The sequence below is a fragment of the Mastomys coucha genome, unplaced genomic scaffold (genome assembly GCF_008632895.1).
Source record: "Mastomys coucha isolate ucsf_1 unplaced genomic scaffold, UCSF_Mcou_1 pScaffold15, whole genome shotgun sequence".
NCBI lineage: Eukaryota > Metazoa > Chordata > Mammalia > Rodentia > Muridae > Mastomys > Mastomys coucha.
Genome location: NW_022196897.1, coordinates 18,695,055 through 18,709,053, shown reverse-complemented (window position 1 = coordinate 18,709,053; position 13,999 = coordinate 18,695,055). Strand labels below are relative to the sequence as shown.

Genomic DNA, 13,999 nt, shown 5'->3' with positions numbered 1-13,999 from the left:
GATGGCCTTGACTGCCTCTTCTTTCTTTCACCTCCCAAGTTCTGGGATCACAGGTGTGCATCACCAGGCCTGGTGAGGTGGTGCCAGGGGTGGAACCCAAGGTTTATTTCAAAGCAAGAACTCTACCACCTGAGCTACATCTCCAGCCCAGGGGTGGGGGGAGGGTGAAGATGGGTGATAGAGAAATAGATAGATAGACTGAAAGATAGATGTCGCGTCTATAGCGAGGCATGCTGGTACACATCTGTGATCCCAGCATTTAGAGGGCAGAGGCATCTTGAGTTCAAGACCAGCCTAAGCTACAAATAGCAAGACCCTGTTGCAAAACAAATTTAAATCTAAAAAATTAAAACAGTTGTATTGAACAAACACAGAATTTTTTCCTGTCATTATTCCTAAACAACAGTAGGAGACTATTCACCAGTGTTTTGTTGCATTGGGGAATCCTTGCTATCTCGAGATGGTTTAAGCATACAGCAGGGCAGGTGTGCACACTTAGAAGCAGATGTGCCTCTACTGGCATAGAGGACTTGGCACCTGTTAACTGGGCATCTGTGGACCCTCCCCATGACACTAGAGGGCAATGTACCTTTCTGGACAGATGCTAAGATTCAGTCACAGTAGCAGGGGTCAACCATTACAGGCCTGACTCTGAGTCAGGCAACCGCTCTCCCTCCTCAGAAGAGGAAGGGAGGCAAAGGCCACAAGAGCGTCAGCTCTGCCACCCTATGCTTAGCCAAGCTCCGATCGACCATACCAGAGGCTCCATGGGAATTTAAGGGTGGAAATGTATGTTTTCTTCTTGAAGAATTATCCTTAAAACCAAAAGAATACATAAATCAAACAACTAAATAATGAAAACAATTGTATTTCCCTTTTTGTCTTGACCACTGGGAACCCTAAAAGTCAATGAACAGTAAGTCTCTCAGGAAGGGAGGGAGGGAGGGAGGGAGGGAAAAAACACCCAAGTGACTCATTCCACAGTGATTTATTGAGCACCTACTGTATACTCATATGTGCTCTATGTATACTCACAAAGCTTAGGTGGGCACTAGGAGACAAACCCTGGTGCCCAAGGACTAGGACTGAGCCGGGACCAAGCCCCACCTCAGCTCTTAGCTCTCCTAGCAGACTTTGCCTCTGCTGGCTTCAGGGGATCAGGGAGCAGGAGTTCCTAAGCAATGCGGCACAGACAAGCCTGGCGGTTCGCTGGACCTTCTTGAAGCCCTGGGGTTCTTTTGCCCTGATCTCGCCTGGGCCCAGCAACATCTTGCTATGATTACTCTTGCGGTGGCAGTGATGGTGATGGTGCGGGGAGGTGTGTGTGTAGGGGGGAGGTGGCGCCTGGGAGGAGGCCCTGCAGTGCACCAGGAACCTAACTGGGGTGCAGAGAGGCCTAGGCGGGGGCCCAAGGCTGCGGACGTACGAGGCTCCCAGCTTGACGGCTAATTGGGACTATAATTGTTCCTCTGGTTTGTAACTTACCCCTGAGCCCTCGCCAGGAGGGCTCATTCCCCCGCCTACCCCATCCAGGCAGGCGCTAAATAATTAAACCAAGGGTCTAATCTGGGGGAAACTCCCGGAGGGCTTCTACTTCCTTGTTCACTGATATTTGGAGGGGGGTGAAATATGACTATTTTTACAACCAAAGAGAGCAGACTTCTAAAGTGGGGGAAATGGGGAGGGAGACCCCTTCCAGCTTTCCTTTCCTCCGATTTAGTGGGATTTAGTGGTCTGCTTAAATTTCTTGAGGCATGTAGATTAACACACCCTTCTGCTGAGAGCCTTGAATTACCCCCCATCCCTCCCACACTTGCTGGGCTGTAAACCACTGAGTAAAGATCTAGTCTCAAATTCCTCCCACAGTCTCCTCAAAGGAGACTGATGACTTATCAATAAAACAATCTGTATTAATGAAATTTCCTTTTCCTCCTCCTCCTCTCCTTCCTCTTCCTCCTCTTCCTCCTCCTCTCCCTCCTCCCTTTTCAACTCCTCTTCATGGGGACAGCATCATCTCTCCCAGCAAACAATGGGTGGCTAATGAGGATGGTTTATTTAAAACCCTGTACATCAGCACCTTGTCAGGGCTGGGACAGGAGCCGGGATGAGGTCTCTCCCTTCTTTGTTTCAAGTGTCTATGAGGTTGGCCTGCGGTGGGGCCACTGTCCCATGCCTTGGGTTCCTCCTGGGGAGCCTTAAGCAGGCGTTGGCAACTACATCCTGTGCACCCAAACATACCTACCATCCTTACCCACCTGATCACCCACATTCCTCAGGTTCAGCACCTTCCCATTCCTACCCTGCCTGTCTACATACTCAATCCTGGCCCCCAGATTCCAGAGGGGTCCCTCCCCCCGCCCAGGAAGCATAGCTCAGTCTAGATTTGAATTGAGTCTGGCCTGGAGCTTCTTGCTCCCTGGCTACTGCTGCTGGCTTCCCAGATCCCTTCGAACTTTCTTCTCCTGAGAGTCTCTGAGAAGAGCTGTGGTAGAGACCTGCCTGGTCTCCCTGTGGAATGTGTGTCCACGGAACCAGCTGCTGCTGGCTCCCCTTCCCCTGACAGGCTCAAATGCTCTGCCTCTAAATCCCGTGCTTAGGAACCATCAACAGAGTTCTGTGGTCTATGTTTGTTTTGAGACAAGGCCTCACTAAGAAGACCAAGCAAGCCTCAAACTCAGAGACTGGCCTGCCTCTGCCTCCCAGCACTGGCACCAAAGGTGTGTGCCACCAAGCCCAGCACCTATCAACACTTCTATGGAGAGCCTTCCAGGTGGCCTTGGGGACAGGGCATGCCTATAGAGGGGCTGCTAAGCCTGTAGTAAAGGAAACCAAAGAAACAAAAGGGCCGGGCGGTGGTGGTGCACACCTTTAATCCCAGCACTTGGGAGGCAGAGGCAGGCGGATTTCTGAGTTCGGGGCCAGCCTGGTCTACAGAGTGAGTTCCAGGACAGCAGGGCTACACAGAGAAACCCTGTCTGGAAAACAAAACAAAACAAAAAAAGAAAAGAAAGAAAGAAACAAAAGGTGTGTATGTGTGTGTGTGTGGGGGGGGGGGGTCATGGTGTAAGCAAGCAGCATCCGAGAGGACCAGTGCAGTGGCAGCCAGAGGATGCTTAGCTCGGGACAGACCACAGAGCACCAGCTAGCCCTACTCGCCCCAGGCAGAAGGTCCAGTCAGCTTTTTCATCATTCTTGCTGTGCCTTTCTTTCACCTTTACAGCAGAGAGCTCAGGTGACATTTAAAAATCTCTCATCCTTTTACATCAAGGTCCTGGACACCCACACCCTGAACATGTACAAACCCAGCCCTCCGCCTGCTGTGGGCTGGGCAGGGTAACACTGAGGAACCAGGCAGAGTAGCAGTGCCGGGTTTGAACCACTCTGGCATGCGGAAGAGAGGGTCCCGGCTGTTAGGTGTGGGTGCTCCCCTGAGGACAGTGTCTCTGCAGGGCACAAAGCTGTTCTGAAGGAGGTCCCACAGAAGGAACTGGGCTTTTGAGCTGCAATGGATTTGAGAGGAGCAGAGATTACCCGAGGTAGCCTCACAGGCAGGCGGCCTGAAAATACGCTGTCTTCTCAGCCCTGCCTGGGGAGCATGAGAGCTGACTGGGGCCTGTAGTCTGGGATGTGGAAGGCGACTGGAAGGCAGCAGGAAGCCGGAATTGCTGTGGAAATGGGCCACAAGAAAATGGGGTGCAAGAGGCTTTGGCCATTGTGGAGGATCCTCGGGAGTCAAGGCTGGCTAACCATACATCCCTTTCTGTCCTGAGGGCTGACCCGCTCTGGGGTCTTTGCTCTGCAGAGGAGACTGTTGCTTGTGCTCACCCTTGGGTCTGGGGCCCACATCCAAGATGGCTTCAGCTTCAGTGGCCTTGCTCCTACCTGGTGCCTGCAGGATACATCATAGTCTCCCCAGAGTAGAGCTCCACACTGTGCACCAGCCAGCAAGAAATAACTGGTACATGATGTCATTCCGATTGACGTGGCCCACACAGGATGGCTAGACAGTGTCTAGATAGGCCAAGATCAAATTGGTTTGGTCAGTCTAGGTTCAGTCAATGGGGCAGCTTGCTTCCCTCTTGTCTATAACACAGAAATGACAGAAGCTACGCCTGAGGGTGTCCAGAGGCATCACCCAGGGCAAGACCCTGGCAAATGCTGACTATGCACAGGATAGCTGGTGCCAGGGTCTGGTGATTTCTCACCTGTAAAGTTGATTTTTCTATGCTAGGGACTCAAGTAGCCCAGGCTGGCCTTGAGCTTGTCACCATCTCTCAAATGGTCAAGTGGTGACTTTTATATACTCTTGAGGATCGAACCTGGATCCTCACGGTTGCTAGGTAAGGGCTCTCCCCACTGAGCCACACATTCAGCCCCAGACATATACCTCTTGACTACAGTCAAACCCCAGAGCATGCCTGACTCATGGAGAACTTCCTGGTTCTCCAGTCACCTTCCTGGGTCTCTGACTCCCTACCTCTGTCTATGCCATCACAGTGTCCTTCTGGGCTTGGGTTCCAGTCCTTGCCTGCCTTGTCTCTCCCCCTTTCCATATGTCTAAGGAAGCAGCTCCCTTCTGCTCTGCTGAACTCTCTGTTCCAGCAGTGACATGGGCTGAGGGAAAGAAGGAAACAGCAGGCCACATATTGGTTCCAGATGTGGCCCTCTCCCGGCCCTCTCCAGCAATTTAATTAAGTTCCCCAGACAGCCAGGAGAGGTTCTTAATGATCAGATTTCCCGGCTCCCTCCTCCAGCAGCCATGGGCCCACTGTCTTCCTGACGGATGGCGACGGGTCCTTCCTGCCCTGAGTCGGCTTTGACAACAGGGTAGAGTACAGAGAACTGGTCTTCCCGGGAACAAGTGCCCCTGATCCCAATTTCTGTCCATCCCTCCTTCCCCTACCTCCAGGGGTCCAAGCCTTCTTGCTGGCTCTTGGCAGGCTTGGTCCCGCTCTGCTGAGCAGCCAGAGGATGCCTGCGGGCCTCTCTCCTGAACTCTGCAACTACCCCCCACCCATACCCTGTGCCTGCCAGAGCTTGAGGCCAAGTAGGCACCAGTGAGCCTCTGAGATGGGGGGACTTCTGGGGCCAGGACTCTGAGTCCACTCATCTGCCACTGAAGGAGTAAGCCTCGGTCTTCTGGGCAGATAGAGCCTCCAGTCCTCTGTGCACTCTGACCACAGTGCAGATGGCCAGAGTCACACAGGGGTAGAGGTGACTTGGTGTTCAGGCAGATCTTTTGGGGACAGGTCTGGGCCATGTTTGCCAGCATGCTAATCTGGTCGACACTGAAGGACCCTGGATTTTTGAGTAGGAAGGAAACTAACCAGTCTCCTGGTCCATCCGTTATATGGGCGGATAGGCCTTCAGGCTGAGCAAAGAGGAGGCAGAGCCTAGGCCCAGAGTCCTTGCTGTCTCCTTGGCCTGGGACTCTATGCACTTTATCCCTGTTCTCCTGGGCTTCTGGATCCCTGGGGATACAGCAGTTGAGGGAATTAAAGGCCTGGGATTTGTTTGGAGATGAGGAAGATGCTGTGGGGCACTACTCAGTATAGACATCACAGTCCCAGACTGCCCACCAGGGAACTAGCTCAGGCCCAAGTCAGCCATAAGTGACCCCCAGAGTTCCATGCTGTGACCCTGAACCATAGACCATTTGTAGGGGCTAGAAGGTAGAGCCATTGAAGCTAGTGTCTCACCTTAGAGAGGGGCTCTGGGCAGATGTCCCAGGAGAGAGGTAGGAAAGCCCTCACTCAGCTCCCAGTGCCTCAGTTTCCCCTATGAACCTACAGAGGGAACTTATGAATTAGGGCCCTCTGTTTTCTGCATTAGAACTGGAACTGAACAGGACCAAATAAGGTGAACTTGCCACTCAGTCACAGCATGGACACACACCCACACCCACACACCGGCTCTTTCCCCTACTTCCCGCCCTTAGGATCGGAAAGGAGTGGATCGGAGGGTGGTGACCATTACAGTACTTCAGAAACAGGCTGAGCTCATCAGCCCAGTGCCTCAGTCCTCACACATGCCCGAAGACTGAGCTCAGACCTGTCTTTCATGATGGAGCATCCTGTAGTGGCAGCCATGATTTCCAAATAGCTCACTTGATGGACACTAAGGCTCCAGTTACATAGAACCCCAGAGGAAGGGTGTGGAGGGAAAGTGGGGTGGAAAAGAGGGGCACTATTCCCAGTTCCCCACCCAGGGCCTTCTGAGGGACTGCTGGCTAAAGACCAGTCTCCTGCAAGAGGCATGAAGGACTTGGGATGGGGCCAAGGCACCACCTGTCCTGGCGGCTGCCCTCCCTAGGCACAGGCGACAGAGAGAGCCAGTGAAAGAAAATGAATTTTATGTTGTGTCTGTGAAAGTGAACCGTGTGTGTGTGTGTGTGTGTGTGTGTGTGTGTGTGCCTGTGTGTGGGTGTGTGGAGGGGGCACCACTGGGTGTGAGAATAATTGTGAGTACTCCCATGCCCCAGAGTGTCCCTGTGTGAGATAGTGCACGTGAGGCTGAGATGTAAGAACCTGTGTGTGTGTGTGTGTGTGTGTGTGTATGTGTGTGTGTGTGTGTGCGCGCGCGCGCGCGACAGTGGTGGAGTAGGTGTGAACACCTGAAAATATGTGTTCTTGCGAGAGAGAAACAGAATAGAGAGACGAAGGCAGGCTGGAGAGTGGCCTCCAAGGAAGTCAAGCCAGGTTCTAGGCCTACGCCCCAGTGGGAAGAGGGGCGGGGGGGGGTCTCATCTGCCAGACCTGTCAAGGTCACCTCTCGCTGAGCCTCCATCTCCTGGGCCGTGTGCATGTATGTATGTGTATCTGTGTGTCTGTCAGTCTGTCAATGAGGAACCAGTCCACCCTCAGGCCAAGGCTACTGTGGATATTAGAGGTCTTTCTCCCTCCACAGAGCTCATGGAAGTCCTGGGGACGTCTGCCACTGGCTTGGGGAACCAGGAGTTCAGGAGCACTGAACTTGGTGGAGATGCTGATTGACAGGGTCTGGAGTGGGGGACAAGGTCGACACAGCTGGACCAATGTTCAGCCTCAGATGTAGGAGGTGCACACAGGCTATTCCTTACCCTCAGCTCTTGTCCAGCTTCAGGTTTCTTGTAGGACATACTCACCGCAGAAAAGGAGAAGATCCATACAAGTCAAAGGAAGGGTGGGCCAGCGAGATGGCCCAGTGGATAAAGGAGCTTGCTGCTCAAGCTGAAGATCTGAGTTCAATCCCCAGGACCAACTTCCTAAAGTCCTCTGATGTCTTTATGAGCGCATGTGTGCATGCGCATGTGCACACACAGTGTTTTTAGATGTTTAAAAATTTGTTGCTTTTTTTTTAAAGATTTATTTATTTATTATATACAAATACACTGTAGCTTTCTTCAGACATCCCAGAAAAGGGCGTCAAATCTCATTACGGATGGTTGTGAGCCACCATGTGGTTGCTGGGATTTGAACTCAGGACCTTTGGAAGAGCAGTCAGTGCTCTTAACCACTGAGCCATTTCTCCAGCCCTGTTGTTGTTTTAAACAGAATCTCATTTGATTGTTCTGGCTGGCCTGGAACTCAATATATAGTCCAAAATGGGCTTGAACACATAGTGTCCACTTGTCTCTGCCTCCTGAGTGTTGGGATTAAAGGACTAGTAGTCACTGTTGTCATTGGATGACAGGTGGAGAGGCTGGCCACTTCTCATGCTTGATGACTTTTTCACCTGTGATTCACCTACGAGTGTCCTGTGCCTAAATCCTAAAGTAGGAAATGTTTACTGTTTTATTGACTTTTGAAAGTTTTTATATATTAAGGTTACCTCAGTACATTATTCAGTGTAACCTCTAAACTCCTCTTGGGAAGTAAGAAGGAGGCACAGACCTTTTCAGGGTCTAAGCACAGTGTGTTTGTCCCTCACTGGGCTGAGCAGCCTTGGAACTGGGTGGCAGGATGGAGCTTGTCTGATCAGGCAGAGAGAGAGAGAGAGAGAGAGGCAGTGGTGAGGACAAGAGAGGGAAGGGTCAGAGCTGAAGACAAGGGCTCTGAATGACAACTTTAATAGAAGGCAGATGGAGGAAACAGAGCCCCTTGCTGACAAGAGGGGTCAAGGGGCATAGGGCTTTCTAAAGACAGGAGCCTGGATGACTGGCTGGCAGTGGAGCCTGGCTCCACTGTGAGATGCCTAAGGGCTATGAAGGGGCAAAGGTCAGTTCCTCCCTCCTGCAAGTCTAGACCCTCTAAAGACACAGAGCCAGAGAAGCTGAAGGGACTCTCTGAGAGGCCTGATAGACTAGCTGGCGGTTTACCCTGCTGTGCTTCGTTGGGCAAGCTCTGAAACTTCCTTGAGCCAGATTCCTGCTCATGAAAAGGAATAATGCTATTTATCTAATAGGACTTAACAGAATCAGTGCGAAGAGTGTTTAGCCCAGAAGGGCTCCAATAAATGCACGTTAACTTTCATGTATTCTACATGTATTTACATTAAGTATGCATATATACACACATGCTGTGTGTGCGTGGAGGTCAGAGGACAACCTGTAGGCATCTGTTCTCTCCCTCTGCTCTAGGGTCCTAAAGATTGAACTCAGGTCATAGGGCTTGGTAGCAAGCCTCCACCTCCTGAGCCATATCAGCAGCCCAGCTCTCTGTCCCCTCTCTCAGACACTGGTGACATCAAGATGCCTTTCATTGGACTTAGGCCAGTGAGAGCCGGACAAGTGATCAAGTCATAGGTGAAGACTGGCTGGAAAGATGGCTCAGCCATTAAAGGCTAGGCTAGGGAAAGCCGATGAGGCCAAGGCCAGAGGGGGCCACATATGGGTTCACCTGTCACGTGGGGCTTGTATTCTGCCCCGAGTTCCACTGAAGCTCTAGTCTGGGGATCTTCAAAGTGGCCTTATTTGGAAGAAGGGTCTCATAGATGTCAAGAGGCTGAAACTACTGCCATTCTGGATCAGGGCAGCCTCCAAATCCGAGGGCTGGAGCCACTAAGGAAAGGAGGACCTGGACAAAGGCGCAGGCCCAAACAGGAAGCCACCATGTCCAGTCTACATGGTGCTGGGTATGGAACCCAAGTGTGCTTGTCACCCAAGCATTCTGCCCTGTGAGCCACGTCCCAGGTTCCCAAAAGGAATTGTTTTTTCATGAATATGGATGTTTTGCCTGCATAGACCTCTGTGTACCACTTTTGTGCCTAATGCCCACAGAGTCCAGAAGAGGGCACCAGATCCCCTTGGACTAGAGTTATGGATGGCTGTGAGCCACTATGAGGGTGTTGGGAGCTGAACGTGGGTTGAGCCATCTCTCCAGTAACTACCACTCTCCACTTCACTCCTTCCACCTTTTGGAGATAGGGCCTCACTATGTAGCCCTGGCTGGCTAAGAACAGAACCTAGGTTTTCAAGAGCAGCCAGTGCTCTTAACTGCTGAGCCATCTCTCCAGCCCCTGCTACAGATTTTTTCCCCATTATTTCCTAAACAACCCAATAAACAATTACCAACCTGGTAATTGCAGGTAATTGTTGGGTACAGAGCCATCTAGAGCTGATATAGTACACGAGAGGAGCTGTGTAACCATTCTGTGTAAGATCCTTGAATGCCCACTGGGTTTGGTGTCCTGGGGCACCCCAGAACCAAGCCTGTGATCCCAACACTTGAGAAGTGGAGTCAGAAAGAAGGCTCAGTAGTACAATGCCAACCTCAGCTACTCTGAGAGTTCAAGGCCAGTTTAGGCTACATGAACTCGTCTTAAAACAAACAAGAAACTTTGATCTGAGCCAGTAACTCTATGGCAGATGGCAAGTGCCAAGCAGAGACACCACAAGCCCCCATAAGGGATTGGAGCTACAGCTATGATGGTGCAGCCTCAGGACCACTGACCCCTCCCCATAACTGGTCTTTCTAGAGTCATCAGGGCCTTGCTGCAGGACTCAAAGTTTAGACACTCAAATTTGTGTAGGGGGAAGCTACCTGTTACAGTCCTTTCTGCTACATCACAGCTGCCTCCCTACTCAGGGTCTAAGCAAGTGATATTATGCCAACTTTACAGACCAAGACATGAGGGTTCACTGAGTCCCTCCAGTGAAAATCGGGGAAAGTGGGCAGCCTGTTTGGCTAGGGGTCAAGGGTCAAAGAAAAAGGAACTGTCCCCAGCGTCTATGGGGGAAGAGTTGGGGTGCCAGGTCCTCATTACACCAGTCTACAGAGTGGAGAGACTGAGGCCCTTGCAGCCTTTCCTTAGAGAGTGGCCAAAGTAAGCTGCAGAAAGCAGTGTTCAGGCTCCGATCAGGACCTGAGTCACCTCGGACGGGAGCCGGCCAGTAGCGGGGTTGTACGCCCCCTCGGAGCTCGGACGTCCTCCAGCGGCTTCGGGGGCAATTTCAGCGCGGGGCAGAGCCGGGCAGTGATGATCGCGCGAGGTCCTCCCAGGCGGCAGAGGACAGTGTGATCGCACATGCTCCCTCCAAGGCCCGCACGGACCGGAAGTAGGAGTGGTAGGATAACTTCCGGTGCGGAACTGCGGCCTGGGAGGAGGACTGGTCCCCGGCGCGGGGTCTGAACCGGTAGATCGGAAGTTGGTGGCGAGTGGCTGTCCGGACACGCGACCGACGCCATGCCGTTCCTGCACGGCTTCCGCAGGATCATCTTCGAGTACCAGCCCCTGGTGGACGCCATCCTGGGCGCCCTGGGCATCCAGGATCTGGAGCGGCAGGAGCCCCTGGACGAGTAAGTCGCTGCGGTCCTCTATGGTTGTCGCGGCGGGAGCGGGAGCTGCGTGGCTGCGAGCTCGAGCTCCAGCCTGAGGCGGGCTCGCAGCGTCTTGCAGGGCTGAGGACCTGAGCCTCGGTTCTGCTCCCTGTGCATGGATGCCGGAGAAGACGTGGCTGGGGCCAACAGCGCTTTATGCAGACAGCGGGCTTCTCCGAGAGCCTCTGGGGAAACAAGCTGGTGTGTGTGGCCCACGTGCCCTGTGCAGACTTCCTTGGGTACTCGGAGCGCTACGCCTAAGGAGTGTTTGTGCTACAGAAACAGGCGAGCACCCAGACCAGCATCTGGGATGCAAGGAGTAGGGTCGGGCAGAGGAACAGCGTTGAGTCATGAGTCGGAATTGCGTACTATCAGTCTCACCAAGAATGTCTTTTCTAAACTGCATCAGCTCTTTCCTCTGCGGCCTACCCTGTAAATGCAGTGCCAGGCGTTTTTCAGAACTCGGAGGCGGGGCCGCAGGGCAGCACAACAAGGCGCTACTGCCCTCCCTTGGCGGAGGCTGGCATAGTCAGGAGGGCTGCCCCAGATAAGCGTTTTGTGTCTGGGCGTTGGTCAGATCTTAGGGCCCACCTGTTGCAAGAGGTCTGGCGGGTGAGATTAGGGAGAAGAGCAAGTCAGGGGCATCGTGGCGAGAAGGTGACCCTGAAGGTGGCGTTTGGGCTGTTGTCAGAGCTGGAGTAATGTATGGAACAGTGTCCAGGCCCAAGAAGCACGTAGTAGGTAGTAGTTTCATCTAGGAAGGGAGAGAGGTTTAGGGCCACCCTCAAGGTGGTGTGAGAGAGGACTGGACAGAGTCAGCCCTTTGACAGCAAGCTGAAGGATGGCTTTGAAAACACTTCATGCTTTTGACTAAGAAAGAGTTGTGCCCCGCAGAGTCCGAGCACCTTGCGTGGGTGATTGTGGAAGGGCACACAGGCTAGGGCCACTGGCCCGGGAGAGCTCCCACTTTCTCTGTTCTGCCTCTTGGTGCAGTTATGCTTCCAGTGAGGAGAGCCGGATCCTGGTCCTTACTGAGCTGCTGGAGCAGAAGGCTCACTCCCCATTCTACCAGGAAGGTGTGAGCAATGCGTTGCTGAAGATGGCCGAGCTGGGCCTGACCCGGGCAGCCGCTGTCCTTCTGCAGAGTGGGGCCAACCTCAATTTTGAAGGTGAGCAGCATCCAGAGGATGGGGTTTGGGGAGCAGGGCTAGGCAGTCAGCCCGGCCTCTGCTTTCCCTCCTGACTTTGGGGTGACTTTTCCTTTGGGTGGCTTTCTGTGGGGCTCTTAGCACCTCTACTCCCACCACATCTTCCAGATCAATCCTTCTACTATGGAGAAAGCACACCGGCAGTGCCCAGAGCTAAGGGAAGGTGATTTTCTCTGCTCTGAGCTGTCCTGCAGGTTTTGCCCTGGCCCTAGAGGTGGGAAGATAAGCCACACTGGGCATCAGTTACAGCTTGCATAGATAGGTTCCTTAGGCATCAGGGATGATGAAGGGCCAGCTACCTGTCCTGCCATTGGCTAGCACCCCAGGAGGTAGGAGACAGACAGGGCTGCCTATGAGCCAGTGGGGGCCAGTGCTGGCCCACACACAGGCCTTCGTGTCTTTCATTGGAGAACAGGCTCAGGCTCAGAGGCTGTAGGGAACTTGGGAATTCTACAAGCTATGGATGTGGGGGAGGGGTGCTGTTCCAAAGCCCATCTACATGGTCAAAGGGCCTGGCTGTGTGGCACATTCAGAAGGCTGAGGCAGAAGGATCTCTAGTGACCTTGGGCTGCCTAGCAAGGTCAGGGCTGCTAGAGCTAGGTAGTAAGATCCTGGCTCAAGAAAACAAAGGCTGGCTGTGCTGCTAAGCTGGAGCGTGGCAGCCACTCTGCATTCTCCATAGGAACAATCCTGAGGGGAAATAAACAGGGGAAACTGAGCCAATGTAGATAAGTTGGAACACACAAGGATTTCATCTATGCACTTGGAGAGGGAGTGTTGGGGAGAGGCTCTGAGGCTAGGTCCCGAACCTTCGAGAGCAGACTAACCGGAACGTCTTTGTATTCAGACCCCGTTACCTACTACACGGCCCTGCACATTGCTGTCCTGAGAAACCAGCCTGACATGGTGGAGCTGCTGGTGCGCCATGGGGCTGATATCAACAGGAGGGACCGGGTAAGGGTCAGCTCCAGTTTTGGGCATGTTTAGTAGGTTTACCAGTGAGCCTTTCAGGCCCCAGGCAACATGGCTGCTATCCTCTTTGCTCAGATCCATGAGAGCAGCCCCTTGGATCTGGCCAGTGAGGAGCCCGAACGCCTGCCCTGCCTGCAGCGCCTCTTGGATCTTGGAGCAGATGTCAATGCAGCTGACAAAAATGGTAAGAAAGGGCCGGGCGGTGGTGGCGCACACCTTTAATCCCAGCACTTGGGAGGCAGGGGAAGGTGGTGGATTTCTGAGTTCAAGGCCAGCCTGGTCTACAGAGTGAGTTCCAGGACAGCCAGGGCTACACAGAGAAACCCTGTCTCAGAAAAATAAATAAATAAATAAATAATGGTGAGAGATGGCTTAGAGGTTAAGAGCACTGGCTGTTCTTCTAGAGGACCCAGTTCAATTCCCAGCACATATATGGCAGATCACAACTGTCTTTAACTGTAGTTCCAGGAAATATCATGATCTCATATGGTACACAAATATACATCATGCAGGCAAAGCACTCCTACTTAAAATAATAAAAATTAAGTGCTGTGGTGGGAGACTGGCCATCCCCAGTCAATGGCATGGCCACAGCTGGCACATGGGCAGAGGGTGCAAGTCCAGCACCCAGAGGGTCTGAGTGGTCACTGTCCGCACCCTGCCCCAGGAGGCATCTTTATTTAAGAGGTGGGTATACCCAGTGTCTGTGTGGATGCAGGCAGCTCTTGATCTTGCTTGGCCCTCTTGTTCCTATTTTTGTGTGGATGAAATCGAGCCAACAGCTCTTTCCTCAGCCCTGAGAATCCTGCTTCCACCCTCCTCTGGGCCTCATCCTTTCTCTGCTTCCTAGGTAAGACAGCCCTGCTGCACGCTCTGGCTAGCAGCGATGGAGTGCAGATCCACAACACAGACAACATCCGGCTGCTCCTGGAGGGAGGTGAGGGTCCCTGTCCACCCACAGCTGCTGCTCTTCACACACCCCTACCACACACACACACCCCATACCCCAATCACACACCCCCAACACAGCCCTACCACATACACACAGACCCCTACCACACACACCCCATACCCCAATCACAC

At 53.0% G+C, this 13,999-nt stretch overlaps 1 protein-coding gene across 2 annotated transcripts in view; it reads left to right on the top strand.

The window, feature by feature from the left end:
* The first annotated feature begins 10,478 nt into the window (after positions 1–10,478).
* Positions 10,479–13,999, top strand: part of Asb6 (ankyrin repeat and SOCS box containing 6) — a 7,341-nt gene continuing 3,820 nt past the window's right edge. For both annotated transcript variants that reach the window (XM_031369699.1, XM_031369698.1), the window contains exons 1-5: positions 10,479–10,715; positions 11,730–11,905; positions 12,792–12,898; positions 12,992–13,100; positions 13,767–13,853. In XM_031369699.1, coding sequence (XP_031225559.1) covers positions 10,603–10,715; positions 11,730–11,905; positions 12,792–12,898; positions 12,992–13,100; positions 13,767–13,853 — 592 coding nt within the window. In that variant the 5' untranslated portion in view covers positions 10,479–10,602. The remainder of the gene's footprint in view (positions 10,716–11,729; positions 11,906–12,791; positions 12,899–12,991; positions 13,101–13,766; positions 13,854–13,999) is intronic.